At 35.7% G+C, this 19,665-nt stretch overlaps 1 protein-coding gene across 4 annotated transcripts in view; it reads left to right on the top strand.

The window, feature by feature from the left end:
- Positions 1–19,665, top strand: part of rgs3a (regulator of G protein signaling 3a) — a 154,069-nt gene that overhangs the window by 20,996 nt on the left and 113,408 nt on the right. For 2 of the 4 annotated variants that reach the window (XM_038302063.1, XM_038302070.1), the window contains 2 exons: positions 6,363–6,430; positions 19,230–19,311. In XM_038302063.1, coding sequence (XP_038157991.1) covers positions 6,363–6,430; positions 19,230–19,311 — 150 coding nt within the window. Of the gene's footprint in view, positions 1–6,074; positions 6,123–6,362; positions 6,431–15,832; positions 16,559–19,229; positions 19,312–19,665 lie in introns of those variants that run through there. The other 2 variants (XM_038302079.1, XM_038302055.1) reach the window with 2 other exon arrangements.

The raw sequence follows: 19,665 nt of genomic DNA, 5'->3' as shown, positions 1-19,665 counted from the left end.
CTTTGAGGATAATACAGGCACAGAGGGACATCAAATAAGTCCTATTTGAAAATGCAAAGCGTCTGTGAAGTTATTGAGAAAAGAAATAAGAATACCTGTATTATATTGGAGTGCTTTGAAACACTATTCTGTTTGACATTTGGGGTGCTTTACTGTTTTATGCTGCAAGATATGGATCCCATGTATGAAATTTACTAAATTGACTAAAGATTGTTTTTAGACATTTTAAGTTTAGTCATTTACGCATGGTAATAAGTTAACAATTGAACTTCCCAGTATTTTCCCTTGCAGTACCTGTGTGTATGTACACTGCAGTGGTATTTTTGGGATTTTTGCTTATGCGTTTTTACTTACGCAAAGGAATCCCTTTTCTTGCTCTTTGTATGTACCTTAATATAGGAGATAAGAAAAACATTTTTTAGCAACATTTTTGACCAATACCTTTACTTTTTAACTTCTGCAAAGCCACTAAAAACTCTGTGCAGAAGATGCTACAACCTTGACCACATTTGTTCAAAAAGAAACAAACAGATGCTCTTATTGAGATTACTATGCAGTATCGTTAAAACACATTATTCTAGCAATTGATTATACCCTGCAACACTTGGTAAACTCAGAGGAAACATTTTAATAATTTATGCCAGTGTATCCCAGGATTTGCAAATTTCTTTCTTTGGGGTGAACATTCCTGTAAAAACGTTTGGACAATAAAGAATGTATTGTTATTGAATTAATACTGTAAACAGTTTCCACATAGTGATGAATTGCTTAGACTGAAATATATGTTGCAGTCTAATCAATTATTGAAGTACTATACATTCAAACTTTCTGTTCCTGTTATATATTTTATAGCTTAGTGGTTATATGTAAATAAAGCAAAAAAAAAAAAACATTTCAAAAACATATTTCAACATTGTGGTTTAGATGATATTAGTAAGTGTTTTTTTTTTTTTTTTGACCCGGATAGACAAGCTGATTGTCTTAGGTTTGTTGTGATTTTTTCTATTTCTAAAGTAGCAAGATATATTTGAAGATAAATAAATATTCAAATTATTTTTTATGTTATCATAAATTTCAAATAAGTATTGTGTTCTAGTTATTAATTTGTGATTTAAATTGATAGCTTGTTTAGTTTTTTTTACCTGTAAAAGTATTTATAATGGAGTTAAATTCAGGGTTCCTCTAAAACTCAAATTTTTCTTATATAAAGTGCTTTTCACCAACTTCACCCACTGGAATACCCTGAAAGAAAATATATGTTCCACTTAAAAAGAGGCTTAAAATTTCAAATAACAAAAACCCATTTCAGGTTTCTTCCCTCTGTTTAGGCTTGTTTTTAGTTTCTTTGTACGTTTCTGTCTTTGTAGTTGTTTTCTGGCAGTGCTGTGTTTTTGTGCTCCTCTCTGCTGCCCCCTTGTGCCAGTTTCCTTTCAATTTGGCTCCCTTCTATTTAATTCTAGCCACACCTGCTCCATATCAGCTCATTAGTCCATTCTTTGTTCTGTTCCCCATATATACACCACCTCTGCAGTCCATGGCTGTTTTTTTTTTTGTTGCTTTGTTGTTACTTGGCTCCCTGTGTGTGTTTCTCCCTGTAGTGATGCAACCGTTTGTTCAAATTTGCTTCAACGATCCCAACAGTTCATGAAGCTTCATGTGAACATGTCACCACCTTCTGGTAGAGTTAGTAATATAATCAGTGATTGTTTTGTAAACTTTTTTTCTTGTTTTCTTTCCCCCCATTTAAGTTCCTTTGAAACTGTTAATGATCGGTGTGTATAATGCAATCTTTTGTAATTTATTTTGTGTGTAAAAAGAGAACAATCTGTTCTGTTTATCTGCCATTTTATTGAAATAAGCAGGCAGTAAAAAATGTTTGTGCAAATCGGGCAATGATGAGAAAAATGAAAGGCATTAGTAATTTTATCCAAAAATAATGGTTCTTCCACAGTTTTTGGTTTTAATGGGTTGGAGTTTTGTGTTTAACCAAACTTTGGTATAAATCAACTAATCTCATTTGGCAGTGTTTTTCCCCTATCCATATTTATACAAGGGCAAAACAAAACAAGTTTGTCACATCAGCCAAAATACTTGTTAAGTATTATTGCAACTTTCAGAAGTCCAAACCTAAGGTTGTGGGTCTCAGATGTCAATGTAATACAGCTGACACCATTGGCAATGGTGACTTTGGATCAGAAAGCAATACTACTTAACACTAATGTTCCAACTGTAGTGGTTTGCTCAGATTTTGATCATTATATTGTTTAGTCTAACCAAAGTCATTTTAACCAACTAGATTTTTTTTAAATTTTTTTAACCAATTTATTCTTAGAATATAAACAAACTATGTACAGTATCTGACCGCAACTCTCCTGAAAACTCCCACATCTTGACAGAGATGTTAGGCTGTTTAAATGTCTGCCGAGGTTCAGGGCGTGCTGAACCACTTCCCGAAGCGGTGATGTGGTATGGCGGGTTGGTGAGACCTAAATGAAGCAAGCCTCTATATGTGCTTCGCGGAAACGCCCCCTCCACCACTCGACACACTCGGCTCATCTCACTATCTCCCTGGCATCTCCTGGTTTTTGCTTTTCTGTATTTTGATTAATTTTTGCCTCTGGAACTTTCCATTAAATCTGCAAACTCATCTCTGCCTCCTCCTTTCTGTATTTCTGTCTTCGGAAGACCTCCATCAAACCTTGACATGTCCTCTAACATTATCAACTCATAATGATGTAACACTTTATTTTAGCTGGATAAATAGCACTTTTAAGGATCTAATAGTTCCCTAATCTCAGTGTGAGGTCGTGTTGCTTGTGCCTTGGCTTTAAAACAAATGGCCAACTACAGATATTCATCTAGTATTGCAGAATATATCTTTCTTTGTAGTTTTTAAAGAAATCTAACTAGAAAAGTTGGAAAAGGTGCACCCTCAATTCATTTAAAATATTTTTGTCCTGACTGTTTTATATTTTTAGAATTAAATATTGTAGTCACAATAACAATTCTGCTGTTTTTAGATTTTTCAAGCATTGCCATGGCATGAAAGTACACATGCTGCCATAGTCAAGTACAGCAGCTGGCTTTAAAATAGATTATTAAAGTATAAAGAAAATAATTTAAATTCCTCTAGAGATTTGCTGCTTAAAAATATCTATTTGAAAGCTTACATTACTACTCCGTTATATTTCTGATATGTGTTTAATCTGTTATATTTCTATCACTATTAGTTCATAATTACCTATAACAGTGTAATAGTCCTTTAAGGACAATCTTTATAGCTATATTCAATTCAGGTGAAAGTTTTTCAGTGCACACCGTAGTTCAAACACAAGAGAATCGTAAATCATTCTGTTAAATGTTGTCTTTTTTATCAAAGGTTTATTTATTTCCTTGGTGTCAACAGAAGGTGAGAAGAGGGAATTGGAGTCAAATGATTGGACACTACAACAAGAGACCCCAGCAAAGTCAAGGGCTTTATTTGTGTTCTGGCAGATCTAAGTGTCTGGCTTAACATCAATAGAGTGTGAAAACCTTTTGATTTTCTGAAATCTACATTCCAGCTTCCTCATTTGCATGTGTGTACTGTCTTTTTAAAACATCTGCTCTTCTCTGCTTCATTTATCTTTCTTGAACTTGTCTTGTGTATATGTTTCCCACTCTCCACTGTTTTTGTCTGGATTTATTCGTCTCTCCTTCCCCCTTCCCAATGTCAGTTCTGCTCAGTCTTCAATACAAGCTGCTCCACATCTTCACCCCACTGCTTGTTTCTTTGTCAGACAAAAGGCCTCTCATCTGGGATCTTAGCCAACCAGGTTAGCCTTTCTCTTTCGGTGCATCCCCAGGAGGTTTGAGATTAACGTGTGACTTAATCTCTCTTTCATTGGCTTTATAGACCACGTTAACAATGGGCTGTCAGGAATGTCTAAAGAGGAGGTCAAAGACTGTTTCTCTTGTCTTTTTCTTGTGTGAACTGTCAGTTCAGGCGTTGCTGTCTGTTGGCACTGTGAGGCTGTCTAGCATAGTAAATAGTGCTGTATTCCTTTAATGGGATAGTAGCGTTTTATTTCAGTTCATGAAACCTTGATCCTTGTTATAATTAACAAATAATACAAGAAAATCAGAATGATGCTATAGATTGAATACAATGAAAATGTTTTAACCTGACTGTGTTGGAAATATTTTACATGGCTCAATTTCACTAATCTTAGATACTGTAATCCCCTTTTTTTTTAAACTTTATTCCACTAGATTTCAAAAAGTATTTAAATTCTAAAAAGGTTATAGTTGTGTTAAATTTTAAAGTAGTAAAGTATGATTTAGCTTATTACACTTACAAAATGTTACTCTTTGCTTTCACTTATAACTAGAATACAGATTTAATGTATTTTACATTATTGTAATTTTAAATTTCTATAAAAATTTATCAGATACATATTAACTTAGAATATTCTACTATTTCCAACAGGAATCTAGTTCGTATATGGAGAGCCCTAGAAATAGAATAGTGTAGAACGTGATAAAGTTGAAATTGATAGGCATAATTATCTCATTGGGCAAGCGTTTATTTGATTTATTATTGAGTTATTAAAATTTATTTGGTTTATTAAAAAATATGTGCTGAAACTACTTTCTTTTTAGTTTTTATTTGTTTTTCATACATAATAATACCCCTTTAAGAGGACGCGATGCATGATGAGAAAAAGAAAGTTCATGATCTGTGTATATGTTAAAAAAAAGAAAAAAAAATATATATGTGCTGTATGCTGAACCTTGGATTTAGTTTAATAAAGTTGCACAAAAATCTATTTGTTTTTTTTTAAAGTTTTTTTTAAGGGTGCAACATATACATTAACTAAGTGTAGTGTGAACATAAAAACCTAAAAACATTCCATTTTGATGGTACAAATTGGAGTATTTCAAATGTCCTTAAGTGTTTTGTGGACAATTGAACAAGACGCAAGCAATATTCCTCCCATTAGACAGCAGATATAATTTCCAAGCCTAACCTTACATATAACTTATTGTTAGAACATAGACTAGTTTTCAGGAAGTGGAAAGCTTCTAGAAGTAATGTGACTGAAGGACATACAAAAACTCAATACAACTACTTTCAAATTTGCAGTAGTAGAAAACATTAGATTTCTTTATCATAGAAGATTAACAGCAGGGTATAGGAGGTGCATAAAGAGGGAATAAATACAAATCAAACAGCTAAATCCAAATCTCCAGTTTATTTTGTTAACAAACAAGCTTGATTTATCACTGCAATGCAGCTAAGTGACACAGGAAGCAAGAAAAGCATCAGCTTGACGATGCTTCAAAAGCTGTGTGTTTAAAAAAAACCCAAACAAATTCATTTGTTGCAGTGAGTGCACTTAGTGGGCACCATCATCACTTTATAAATGTTAAACGAGCGCCACAATAAGTAGGTCCCTCTGTTAATTTTTATTACGATAAGGTTTTCCAAAAACTAAAGCAGCTGTTTGGTTAAAATATATTTTATGAGAAGGCTATTTTATTTATTTATTTTTTAAAGAAAAATACAATTAATGTATCAGTTGCTTAACAGACATATTGACAGCAAAGATTTACACATTTGACTGAAGAACAATATCAGGAATGATTTTAACTGAGTTAATATCACTTAAAGCATTTTACAGCTCAAGGAAAGATTGAGACAAGAGTTTTAAATTTAAACAAAGAGATTGTGGTCGTTGCAGAAGGATAAAAGATGGATGCTCCCTGAGAAGTATGAGAGACAGGGAAGGGCGGCCCTCAAAGCTGAAGATGCCCACAGATGGAAGAAGAACTTTAAAATAAAAAAAAATAAAAAAAAAATTTGAAAGTTACAGAGGTAGATCTGCATTGTGGCCTGGCACTGAATGGTGTCTTTATGAGCAATGTTAGAAAGACACTTAGGCGTGAGTCTCTGTAACCACAGCAACTTCACGGGAGCCCTGTGACAGACGGATAATAGAGTGAGAGAGGAGTTTCTTTTCTCTTCTTTATCCCTCCCTCGCTTCTTCCTCCCTCCCACTTGTTCTCATTTCCATTTCTGCCTTTGGCAACTTAGTGGATTCTCACATCTTTACAAAATTTCCTTTCATGCAGCTGGCCTGGTGTGTTTGGAGTTTTTTTTCTTAATTTTTACCCATAAAGTTTGAGCAACAGCCCCATGGATGTTGCTCACAGCAGTTGAGGGAATAATTTTGTGCTGTCTTCAATCTCCAGATACTTTGAAGGACCCTTTTAATTGTTTGAGGATTTCATTTTCCCAAAAGCTTTCTTTACATTTGAAGAGGGCAAAATGTGCTCTAAAGATACAGTTTCAGCCCTGGATTCCTTTGTTTATATTTCAGAGGCTGTGCTGTCAAACCATGGTGCTGCACCTGAGACTGATCACCCTGAGAATATGCAATGCTTAACAGTAAGTGCTTTATTCTTTTTAGTTTATGTCCTTGTGTGTATTAATCTTCATTGTTTCTCTGGCTGCATGTGAACTCTTTACACGTGTTTGAATAGCAAATGCAAAAGAACTGTCTCAGCCTGAACAATCCTCTGCTATCTTTTTCTAAAAGTACTAGATTTCAGAGATGTACAGTTTAAATTTTATCACTTTCATTTTAGATTACTGCATGATTTCCTTGTGTCTTTTTATGTATTGTATAACCATGTGTATGCACAATTAATGGATAGGCCTATTTAAAGCACAAAACAGGTGACCCATGAGATAGCATTGTTTCAAATAAAGTCATCACACAGAGGCATGCCTTCAGTAAGTTAATGACTGCACAAATTCCATGTTGCACATCTTTTGCCATCGCAGCAACTACTCGAATTACATTTCTGAGCTTTCAGTGGTGAATTGAGAGAGAAGTAATTTTTAAGAACAATGTTCATCAAAAAAGCTTGCATGTGGAGCAGAAAATTGGAACAGTGCATTGAGATAGAAATGCCTTTTTGTCTTGATTGCTATCAGTTCTGTTCTGTGCATTTTGCTGTTTTAATTGTTGTCTGCTTTAAATTGTTGTGTGTACAGTGTCTAAAGGCATTAGATTATAGGAAAAGAAATTCTCCACATCAGTACATGAAGTGCTTTATTATATTTTAATGACAAAGGCAGCTCAAATCAAATAAACATGTTTGAGCTTAGAAATAACAACAGCAATAGAAAAAAGAATAAAGGATGAAGAAATAAATAAAAAGAAAGATCCAGCAACTAGAAAACAGTCGACTCTGATAAAAAAGGAAAAAATACAATTCTATTAAGACTTATAGAGTAAAAAGATCCAAATCTATTTTTAGATTATCATCTATTACATAAATCACTGTATATTCTATTGGTATAATATGTGGGTAAGTGACACAGGGCCGCCCAATGTATGATGTGCATAATTTATGATTTAAAGCAGGACTAATTCAAGCAGTGATTTGTACACGTGGTGATTTGTTTAGGTCACAATAGAGCACTGTTGGAGTATCAGAACAGGTGACACAGCAGCACTCTCATTAGCAATGATTTACTGCATGAATCAGGACATGACTGGATCCTGTGGTTATTTGTTCATCAATGCAGCCTGTTTGTTACACTAGCAGTTAAGGTAGTGTATCCGCTGCATGGATTTGTCCTCAGTGGCAGCAAACTCTGACTCCGTTAGTGGAAACAAATCATTGATGTACTTATGCGATCACATTCACAACCCAGAATGGCTAACTTAACTTTTTTTAACAGTACAGTTTATGTAAATCAGCGACATTTCCTGTTAGAACTACGTAGAGCATCGCTCCTCGTGGTCATTTTGTCAGTATGGTCAAGTTGGCTTGGTGAATCTTAAGTTAGTCCAAGCTAACATAAGTAGTTTGCTTGGAATAACTCCACGTTTTAGTTTCACTCACAACTTTTATCAAGTGATTTGTTAAAAAACAATGAATCAGTTGATAAAATACAACAAATCGCTTAATGAAAGTGATCTGAGTCAGTTCTTTAACAAATGTTTTGTCCATTCAAATGACTTCTTTACGGACAAAAAGCACTAGAGGGAGGCCTCTTAAGTCAAACAAACCTTTCTTACTGTTTGACACCAGACACTTTCTTGGTTTTCTTTAAAAAGCACAAAGCAGGAGGAATACTGTGGTGGCCACATGTCCTGGAATGTGATAATCGTGTGAAAGCCTTAACATGAATACACCATTTTGTGAATTTTCATAGTCTCTTAGGGGGAAAATATGATAAATTTGATGTTTAATTTGAATGCATTTACTTAAAATTATTTTTCATTGTATTTTAATGAATATTTTTCTTTAAATGTTGTTCTTTTTTCTTTTTCTACTTTTTGTTTAAACTGAAGGACACATTGTAGAACATGTGATAACTTGAACTGTGTATAGGTTTTCCATCAGTTTAAGTCAACACCAAATAAAAGTGAACAAATAATAATAAATATATATATATATATATATACATAAAAGACCAACATTTTATGCTAGGGCTACTGGGATGGAATAAGAGTGGTGCATGTACTCGAGGAATCAAAAGCTTAATGTTTCCAAAATGTTAACTTTAATTGAGTCAGAGAACAGAGTGAACATGTTACAGTTACGGTTACGATGCAGACGACCTTATAAGTTGCTATGTTTAGATAAGGAGGTGTCTTTGTTAGTAGAAAAAACTCCTGTGACACATTTAAAGGCCTGATAGTTTTCTCCATCTTGCTGAATCCCATGATGCAGGTGCTTAGAGCTAGTAGTTTCTGGGTGCAACCAAAACATTTAATACAGCCTCACTATAAACTGTAAGCAGCATGTCAAAAACAGAGCCCAAATTGAGGAACTAATTCATAAAGAATGCAGGGAGACCTTTTCATTTTAGTTAGATAGAAAAAGAAGGTGTGTAGAATAGAAACAGCTGTAACCTAGTTTGTTTGAGGATTGCTGACCCATACTTTCACTCTAGCTAAGCACCCTTATGAACTGTCATAACATCAGTTGACTTCTCCCATTATCCCTGTCAGAGGTTATTGTGTCTCTTAGAAAAGAGCCATATGGAGAGAAGAACCTTTTCCATAAACAATGTTTTGAAATTGATGAACCTTGCAGCAATTTAATTGGGAATACACTTAATAGAATATTTCGCAAGAATTTAGCTCTGTTATCAACAGAATTGAAAGTCAAACATGAATCATTTGCTTCTTTGTCTGATTTTGTTATAACAGCATTACACAGCACACTGTCTGATGCTCATTCAGCTGAATACATAAACAAAGGCTCACTTTAAACGGAGCTCCTGCTGGCACCAAGTTGGCACTAACTTAATATCATTTGATTTTTTAAATGTTAACCATGGCTCCAGACTCCTTTCCATTTAGTCAGATTTGCATTCTATGTGAAGCAATGCACTGGTCCCACTGAAATCTTTTATTTCTCATTCTACTCCATCATACTATACATAGCCAACAGTTTTAGCATATTAGGATCTGGGTAATTGTGTTGCTGCATATTTTTTAAAGAATTAAATCAATTAAATTTTGATTAAAATAACATACAGACTCACCTAGAAGATAGCTCCTTTTCTGAGGAGCCAGTTAAGTATTTAAAGAGACAATCTGGTCATTGTGACATACTGTTTGAGAAACTAAATAAAGATAGCACCACTTATAACGATGGAAAAAAAACCCACAGTTTTGGAAAACCAAAAAGCTATTTTGTGTTGAACTTCCTATATGGTGTAATATACTGTAGAAATGAAAATAAAAGAAAAATAAAATAATTTTATGACCTGTCATTAAGTTAAAATGTCAGAGTGAGAGCTATTCAGGATTTTTATTGTCTCAGAGTAGATCTTTCAGGAGGATCTTGAAACCAGATATCTAATCAAAGCTGGACTTTAAAATAGATAATAAAAATGAAACAAATGTAAAATAACAAGTTTTTCATTCTTGCATTGATGCATCTTAACTGTTTACGAGAGCTTTTCTTTAAGCAAAAAGTTTAATTGACACACCAGTAAACTTCACCAAAGGGACACTGAACTGTAACATTTATTTAGTAAAAATATATAAGTTAATAAAATGGTAATAACAGGCCCGTTGCCATATAAATGAGAGTCGACTGTTGTTTAAAATATGTTTAACATTTTCTTTAAACATAAATCCCAATTTAACTATAATTTTTTACTTATTTTATAAAAAAATATATAAATAAAAAGAACAGAACTTTGATTATCTTAGTATTTAATAATCAATGACAGTGAAAAACATATAAAAGCATGATAACACAAATAATTTGCTGCTCCTACATTTTAGCTGCTACGCCATCCAGAGCTGGTTGTAGACAAGTGTATGTCTATTTAAAAAAAACTTAAATATTTATGCTTCTTTTTTCATATTTTATGTCTTTTAACGGTCCCAGTTCTTAAATTCATCCTTCTTGCACTTTTCTACTTTCTATTTGAAGACCTTCTCGAGGATTGAAAGCATTTTTCAATTAGGATGTACTCTGTGAATGCAGAGCATGCCGACTTAAATGAGCAAATTTTTATTCAAGCAAAAATATCATGGACAAACTTGACATTTTTAGGAAATTAGTAAGAGCTATTATCTATTATTAATAATATACACAAAAAGGAATACATCTACATTAAATCCCTATCATTAAAATGCTTAACCATCCGCCAGAAAAGTTTGTTAAAAAGTTAGTTTCTAAAGTCAGAAATTTATTTAATGACCCATAACATTTTTTAATCATTAAGATACAATCCAATTATAATATCCTGTCCCTAATTGCTTTAACCATTGGAGACTTGTTTGAACCTGAAAGCATTTCCAGCAAACCTGCAGCAGGATTTCACTTCAACCTGTTCACTAACCAGCTCTTATAATGTGGAACAATGTACAATGTATAATCAGTCTTGGCAAAAAGGTGCTATACTTGAGCTATTTTGAAGCTAACTGTATCCTGTAGATCAGGGGTGTCCGGCTTCAGTCCTCATGGGTTGGTGTCCTGCTGGTGTTAGATGTGTCTCTGTATCAATACATCTGATTTGAAGCAGTACAGCTACAGTACCTCCTCCTCCCCAGTTCTTGTAGAGGCAATATAATGATCAGGTTACTGACTGATTGAATCGATTAAATAGTCAAAAACAATTTGGATGTTGTAATTAGTAACTCAGGGGAAAAAGCACTAGAGTTTTCTTTTTCATTTGTATTTGTGAATGGTCGCTTCCTTTCTTTGTGCTCTCCATCCTCCTCCTTCTATTGGGCTGCATCTGAGTAACATATGATTAAGTAGTTTGTGAAGGACATTCTCAGGGGAGATTTAAAGCAGAGAGGAGAAAGCACATTCACAAACTAAATTAGGAGCGAGTTGAAAACCTTTCAGACTTTCTCCTCTTTTTTACTTCCAGTTTTTTGTTGCCTTGTTCTTGTTTCTTTCCAGACCACTGAATGTTTTCCTCCCTCACTGTGCCATGTCCTCCACTTCGTTGTCCTCTTTTCTCCCGCTCTGTTCCCTGTCATTTCTGTCTCTGTCACCCCCATGGCCATAACCCTAACTAGACAAAGAGCTCCATGGTACCATCTGGTGCACCCGCCTTACAAAATTGGACTTTTTTTTATGTTTGAAGATGTCCTTGCACATGGTTTATTTTGCAGAATTGCATTTTAATTAAGCTATTATACTTATTTTTTGTGCAAGTTAAAGCGTGTCTGTTTGATGACCTGTGTTTTTTTTATTTGCATGGTATTAGTTCTCTTAATGATTAAAAGTGATACAGTAAACCTTTTCATCAAGATGACACCCTAAACATTTTCCATTTTTCCTATTTACCATTTACATAAGTTTAGAAGCCAAAGGATAGTATCAATTTCTCATGTAATGGACAGGGAGCTGCATGTTTGTGAATATCAACTATAGTTACCCCTTTGGGTATGGTGTCCCCCAGGCCTAGCATCACCTTGCTTGTCAGCAAGCATTAGCTCCTTAGCTGACCCTGTGGTAATGGGCTTGACACCACTGTCTATAAGGGAAATGATAAATAAGAATGCTGAAGTACACCCAAACAGAATAAGAAGTCTTTAATTTTTAACCTGCTCTGTGAAAAATGTGGAATATGTGGTTGATTAAAGTGTCATAAAAGATTTTTTCTCAGTATTTGGGACCTGCTGGTACTTCATCCATTTTTTCTTCAAGACACATATTTTATGTTGTTCCTTCATTTGAAATGAAAGGATGTGACAACTGAAAGCAACACGTAAGAGCTGGATGGGTGTTTTTTATTATATTCTCTGTAAACATAGATCAGTTACGGCTCATCCTAAGCAGTTTGAAAGATGTCAGCGTTGACCTGACAAGTCTATCCATTCACATAGCATCATTCCTGCCTCCTGCTAACACTTATGTCAGTTTTTCGTCTGGAGTGTGAAATTATATGCTGAAATGATTCCCTTTAAAGTAAAATCCATTTAATTTATGAGGCTGGATTCAACTGCCAATGCTGAAATCCAAATATAAAGAAATGTTTTAATCAAAAGATCCAAATTTTTAGATTTCCATGAAGTCTCTGCATTTTTATCCTTTTTGAGGAAAAAAATTAATCATTTTTACACAGCAGGTCATTTGATTGAAGTAGTATTTTTTAATAAATTTTTTAAACATTTTACGCATTAGAAACCTGCTTAATTAGATGTTTTATATTTTCATGAAGCTCCAGAAAGTGCATTAAAGTTAAAAGTATATGCTGCTTCTTGATGTATTTTTAGATGAAGATGAGGTTTACATCCTTGGTTTTGATGCATTTAAGAAATAAAGAAATTCAAGAGATTGATATTTCAAATTTTGCTCTAAAAATGACTAAATTAGTGCCAATTAAGTTAACTTTGATATTGGCAGATAAGTTGCTGAAACTAAATATATTTTCTTTTATTTTGGGACAAACTAAAAACCCTTTCTACACTTGTCACAAGCTTTATGTGTTTGGGAACTCTTTCTCAGCCCCTCTCTATGTTCTTCTGGTTGCTCTGTTATTTTCCATGCCTGCTTCTGTATTCAAGCTTCTGGTTTTCATTGTCCCTTGCGAGATTCTTCTGAACTTTTTCCCTTTTAGTGTTTGGGATTCTCACCCTTCCTCTGTCTGTGCTCTGTGTCCTGCCTAACCTGCTCAAGATCTGTAAAGTCGGGCATACACTGTTCAAGTTTTTGGCGTTTTTGAGCTGATTCTCCAGTCGTATGAGAATTTCTTTGATCGGGCCGAGTTTCAGCCTCATCGTGCGTCCTGTGTTGTGTATTATACGGGGCAACAAGGGGGGATTAGTTACTCATAACAACCTCACGATCAGGCATCAAAAAAGGAAAATCAAACATGTTTGAAATTCTGTCAGCCATAATGAGGTGTTTGGGGCAAATCCTTCTGTTGAAGCAGAATTATGTTCTTCTACGAGCCAATTTGCCTGAACCTCGTGCACTGCACATGGAATGCTTCTTCTTCTAGATTGACAAGTCAGACCAGTGGCATCTCTTAACACTGAGTCCAAGGTTTGGTTTTTGGACGTGAGCTGTCGTAGAGTACAATGATTGAAAATTTTGTACAGTGTAGCTCAGTGTAGCTTAAGCTCTTTTTTATTATCAAAGAACAGTCCGGTCTGTTTCACTACCTACAACTCATAACTATTTTGTATTATTTGAATAGTTTCTAGTTTTTTTTTTTTTTGCAGTAACATTAAACATCTATAATTAATATTATAATCATTATTTTTACATGTATTTTTTTTCCAGCTTGAAAAATAAAATTTCCAAATTTTTTATTTTTTTTTTGCTAACATAGCAGACCAAGAAATTTTTGACTCTATGGACAAAACTCAATGTCAGTCCCATTTCTAAATATAAGGTCGTGAAATTTTAATTAATATACCTAGTAGTTAAATAGTTGATCTTGCAGATTACTTTTCAGAAGAGTCAGTGTTGAACGGCCTAAGTTGTTGAAATCCCTACATTTAGGGGGAGTGTTGGCCTAGTGGTCAGAGCAGTGCGCTTGTGCTCTGAGAGGGTTGCAAGTATCTGGTTCGATCTCCATAGCCTCCACTCTGGGTTCCTGAGCAAGACGCTCATTTCTCCCCGGGCGCCACACAATGGCAGCCCACTGCTCCCCAAGGGGATGGGTCAAAATGCAGAGAATGAAGATTCCCCACTCTAAGACAATAAAGGTATTAACATTACATTACCTTTGTTGTTTTTTTTTTACCTGCGTATTTGTTAAGCAAAATATTTTGTTTGATTTTTTTATATTTTATTCTAGTTATTGATGTAGAAAAAATTCACTTCTATTTAAGAATTTATAGGGTTGAATTCAATTAATTGCTCCGGCTTTGTTCGTAAAACTTGTTTTGGTTTTACCATTCAAATAGAAGTATAATAGAAGTATAACACTCTACCTAGTCTCTACCCAGTTTTGTAACTTGCCTTTTTGTAATTATATGTAATCAGTCTCTTACTGTTCATATTTCGAGTGCAGTGAACTGCGGGTCTGAACTTGGCCTTAGACCCATCTTGTGTGTTCACTGGTTTGAAAGAGACCTCCTCCTTTGATAGCTGTTTATTCAGGTCAGATAGAGTGAGATGGAGAGACACAAAGTAAGACAGAGATCCCACACTGCTGAACACCAGATTGGCCTCCCATTTCTCCTCAACAAGCTTTTCAAAACTCTTCTTTCAGTCCTCTACCAGAGATCTGTTTTCTTCTTTCCCTCTAATCCATCCTTCTGCCCATTTAGAGGTGAACCGCATAGTGTGAAAGAGAGAGAAAGTGTTATTGTGAGCTTGATGGCTAACCCTTGCCCTTTGAAAAGGCAAACAGGGGCAGGATAGCATTACCACTGGCAAAAAGAGACCTTAGAACAATGGTGTTTTCTACCACTTTATTAACATTATAGAGACAAGTGCAGCATTGCTTCCTCTGTCACTTCTCTGTCCACGTTTCATCCCATGAGACAGACATCCAAGCAATTAAAGGAGAAAGAGGCATGCTGTATAATGGGGCTGCTAAGGGTGAGACAGGCCACTGCAGTGATGGTAATTATAGCCCCCCCCCCGCACTCCTATTAAAGTGTTTATTATCCACAAAAATAACAAAAACAAAAAAAACTGTATGGATAAAAAAAAAAACAGCGACGTTATGTTTAGATAACCAGAAGAAGGGGGGGATTTTAAAGAGTTCACAGCCTTGTGAGTTTCCGTGCAGAGCGGTATGAGGTGAGCGGGAACAGTGAAAAGGAAAAGCAGAGGAAATATGGAAGTTGAAAGCATAACAAACAAGCATAATGTCTGGATGCAAACTGGGGAGTGTGGGAACTATGCTGGAAAGAATCTGATGAGGTGTGAAGTGTGTGTGAGAGCGAAGCATGTCCCTGAGCAGATCTGGTGTCATTGTGTTTTTGTAAGGAAACAAGGCCATTAAAGTCCCTCCGACACCAAAGTCATCTAAAACCTTTTCGCTTAAGAGACACTTTTTTGGGGGAGAATAACACTTCTATGTAACAGCGGCTAAATAAGCCTTTTCCGGTTTACTTTTTACATCTGCCATTTTATCAAAAGTGTCTCTGCCATGCCACCTACGTTAGAACTGTAGCACCTCTCAAAACCTCATAGTGAGGACTCAGGAAGCAAACCGGCCTTATCGGAGGCAGACACACAAAGCTGCTCAGCCTGTAGGATGGCGAGGTATGCATAAGTGCATAAGTGCATGCGTGTCGGTGTGTATGTGTGTGTTTTTGGTGGAGGGGGGTGTTGTTGAGGTGGGAGGCACTTCCTCCTATTCTTTTACTGTTGAAGAGTTCCCATGAGCGCCCCTGCCAGGAGCTACAGTGTGGCCTCAGCAGGCTGAGCCAGCACCAGTCTCGCCTGCATGACGCCATCACACACACACTCTCACAGCTGATCTCAGGCGCTTCTGCAGCTTCTGTTATTCTGGACACTCGGCACTGGGCGGCAAGACAAATGTAAGTTGGATGAAGAGAAGGAATTCGAAAGTGGAGGACTTAAAGGCTTAAAGACAATAAGTGAGACACAGGGAGCTGCAGTTTGGAAGAAAGTGACTGAAAGCTGGCAGAAGTGAATATAGATTGATGTGCTTGAAAGGGAGACAGTGCAACTGGAGGTCAGTGGCAAAAAGTCTGAACAGAGGAGCATTTTACCCAAAGTAAACGACGAAAGGATTCAAGTTTGGTTGAAGATTCCTGTCTAAATCACCTTAACTGGACCGACTGGAAAGTCCAACATTAAGGTCACCGCATCCTCCCTTTTGGAAGCTGTTATGATGATTCACAACACCCTCAAGTCCACTCAGCCATCAGAAACCAGCCACAGGAGAACAAACTCAGCTGCTCAAAGAAAGCTGTGGCGATACTCCGGCTGCAGAGGGGGCACCCAGGTGGAAACTCACCGACGAAGTGTGTGCGTGTTGACTGCTGACCTAAATGGTGGAGAGGGTGGAGGGAGAGGTGGTGGTGGTGTGATGCACACCATCCACGGGTTGTGCCACCTTTGCATCGGATGCAGGCTGCCTCAGGTGTGTAAAAAAATGAATAACAGGAAGAGAGAGTAAAAGGATGGAGCAGGGTTGATGTTAAAAGCTGCATTAGCTGTTTGCTATCAATCTGTGTCGCACCATATAAACACCAGTGCCTAGCTTTTATTACTGCACTGAGTCAAATGCACTTTTTATAGTCTTTCCACAAGTAAATACAGGGAATCTGAGGGTGTATACTGTATCCTTTAAGATGGGAGAACCAGTCCTGTGTTTTTTTTATTACCGGGTATTTATATCTAACATTGTGAAAGAGAGATTTGATGGAGGGAAAAAGAAAAATGAATGCATAACAGAAATGGTACAAACTATTAAAAAGAGCCAAGGAGTAAAAATCCAAGGGAAAAAAATGAAGATAGAAGTTAATTGTTTCCAATCTAAAATGCTGTTGCAGCTTGAGATAAGGCTGAGGTCACATGATCGAAATATAGCAGTGCATGTCGGTTATTTTTGCACCATAGCAGCTGAAAATATCTACTCAGATAACATTGTCTACTCACGTATAAATATATTACCATGACGAATTAATTTCATTTAGTCTGTTTCTAACTGTCAACGGTTAATGTCTACCCTTTCCTGCGCTGCTGGAAAGTAGATAAGACCTGTTCTGTAATCATCCGGAGATTGGCAGGATACCTGCTCCTCCCTTCATACAGCCATGTAAAAAAAAAAATCAATTCTGAATACTGTGGTGTTGGAGCAAGAAGGACACAGTCACAATGCTCAGTGACATACATTATGTAAATGAGCTTGGAACTTTTTTATTTCTGGATGAATTCTTATTCTACAAAAGAGAGATTTCTATTCCTATATTGGAACACCGATTTCTCTTACGTTTGTAGTTGTTCCCAGAAAAACAGATAAAACGTCTTGTTCTTTGATGCACTTTTTCTAGAGTGCAAAAAAAATAATAATGATAAAAGTCAGAATAAGTGCTTTGCATCTTCACAAATGGGAGTAATATAGCAAACATTTTAGTTTTTAATTGGATTTAGATCTACAAAATCAACCAAGGTTTATTAATACCATTGATATGGGTAAAAACAACTTTTATTAAAATTAGTTTGAATGTTTAAACCTGTAAAGAAACTCAGAAAAAGAAAATATCTGAATGTAAGACCAGTCACTAAAAGCTTGATCAGTGCATTTACCTCTAGTATGTGGAGTCAACTTTACAAATAAATCATCCTTACACATTCTATAATTGTCCTCTTTCCTGATGCATTAGAAACCAACCCCCCCAAAATGCTGGGTCATTAGTCTCACTTAAAAAGAAATGGTACTTTAGGCTATTAATTAGGGGGATTCTGAGGTAATAAACTGAGTGTGTACACAATACCAGATGATGACTAGAAGTAAATTTTTATTGGAGGTGAATGATTTATTTAATTCTCTCTGCTGCCCTATAATTGGTTTTGAAGTTGTGAAAGTTGGTGACGGACTAAAACAGAGTCATATGCAACAGACTGAAGCTTGCTGGAATATGTCAAAATAACCGGTATTCAGGGCATATAAAGTCAGCAGACTACAGCAAATCCATGATTGTACCCGACATTTTAGGGTCATCATAAGCTTGGGGCTTTGGAATAATCACCAAAAGCTACTCTATACAGTTCATAGGCAGGCTTTTCAGGATGAAAGCATACACATGCTCCCTACACATTATTAACAACAAACAAAAGAAAAAAAATGGGAATGTTTGGATTTTAGGTCGACAGCTTTCATCGGATGGGATGGAAAGTGAAATGTTTTTGGATGGGGTTGTGTTTACTTTGGCTCAGGCAGATATGAGTTGTTTGACAATGCGAGGAAAATAGAGATAGTGGGAAAGAGTCATAAGCTGCACTCTTGTATGTAGTGTCCAGACTTGATGCACTGAATGTGAGTTTTTGAAAATTGGAGGATATATTTATATTTTAAAATGACTCTGAGATTACTTTAATGTAATTTCTAATCTCAGTGTGACTTGTTTTTTTTTTTTAATGTCTTTTATGGTCTAAGGAGGATGTAAACTAATCCATCATTTTTAAACAAGTAGGGAATTTAAAGTGAGAATAGAATCTCACGATATTCTACTTAGGCAGTCTGAAAACACTCTTCATTATGTGTCGTTCTTTAAAGTTATACTGGCTAGAGTGCTGTTTTAGCACATAAAATTTGCATTAGTTTAATGGAAGTCGCTTTGTTATACAAAATGGTTATGATCTAGATTCACTCTCTACATAAAGAGAAAATAATTGGGTTCTGTGTGTTATTAATATAAATAAACTAGTTTTACTTTCTTACAATGTGTAATATCAAGAATTTTCCAGTATAGACATTAATTTTTAGATTCTCTAAAATCTTTAGTTTAATGTCTAAATTTCAAAGAAGCATACATCAACTAAAGCTAGATACATACAACCGCAGTTAACAAAAAGTAATTTCCTTTTAACTCTTGAGCTTTTTTTCCTCTTTTCTCACTCAGCAAATTGTGTTCACTGGAATAATGCTACCGGGACAGTTTTAATAGGAAGCAGTTGCAGAAAACAAATCTACTTCATCATACTATAGGAAGGACGCTTATTATTTTGTTTTTGCTTCCTGTAGCGGTGGGGAGGGATTACCGATCACACTTTCACAAAGTGTGTGTATTTTTGTGTGTGTTTTGCAGGTGACCATCCTTCGAGGGAAGGATGGATATGGATTCACCATCTGCTCAGATTCCCCTGTGAGGGTGCAGGCTGTTGATCCAGGCAAGTTTTACATGCTCATGTCAGTGTGTGTAAAAGTCAGCAGTTCATGTCCAGACCAGTCTATAAAATGTTTATTTGTGCCACATGTCTTGCAGTGGGGCAAAAAAGGATTTACTCTGCCTCTGATTCTCCTACATAAAAAGATTAGAGGTCTATGATTTTATCATGGATACCTTACACTATAAGGTATCCATGATAAAATTCCTGAGTCCTTAAGAAAGATAAAATACATAAATTACACAGAAGGATTTGTAAAGATTTTTTTCTTAGTAAATTATGGAGGAAAATTAGTGTTTGGTCCCTCGCAAATAGGTCAGAGGTATAACCTTTACAAACCTATACCTTCCTCTTAAA

The sequence above is a fragment of the Cyprinodon tularosa genome, unplaced genomic scaffold (genome assembly GCF_016077235.1).
Source record: "Cyprinodon tularosa strain WSP-4 unplaced genomic scaffold, ASM1607723v1 ctg113, whole genome shotgun sequence".
NCBI classification, from domain to species: domain Eukaryota; kingdom Metazoa; phylum Chordata; class Actinopteri; order Cyprinodontiformes; family Cyprinodontidae; genus Cyprinodon; species Cyprinodon tularosa.
Note: the sequence above shows the minus strand (reverse complement) of the source record. Positions and strands in the feature narration are given on the sequence as shown.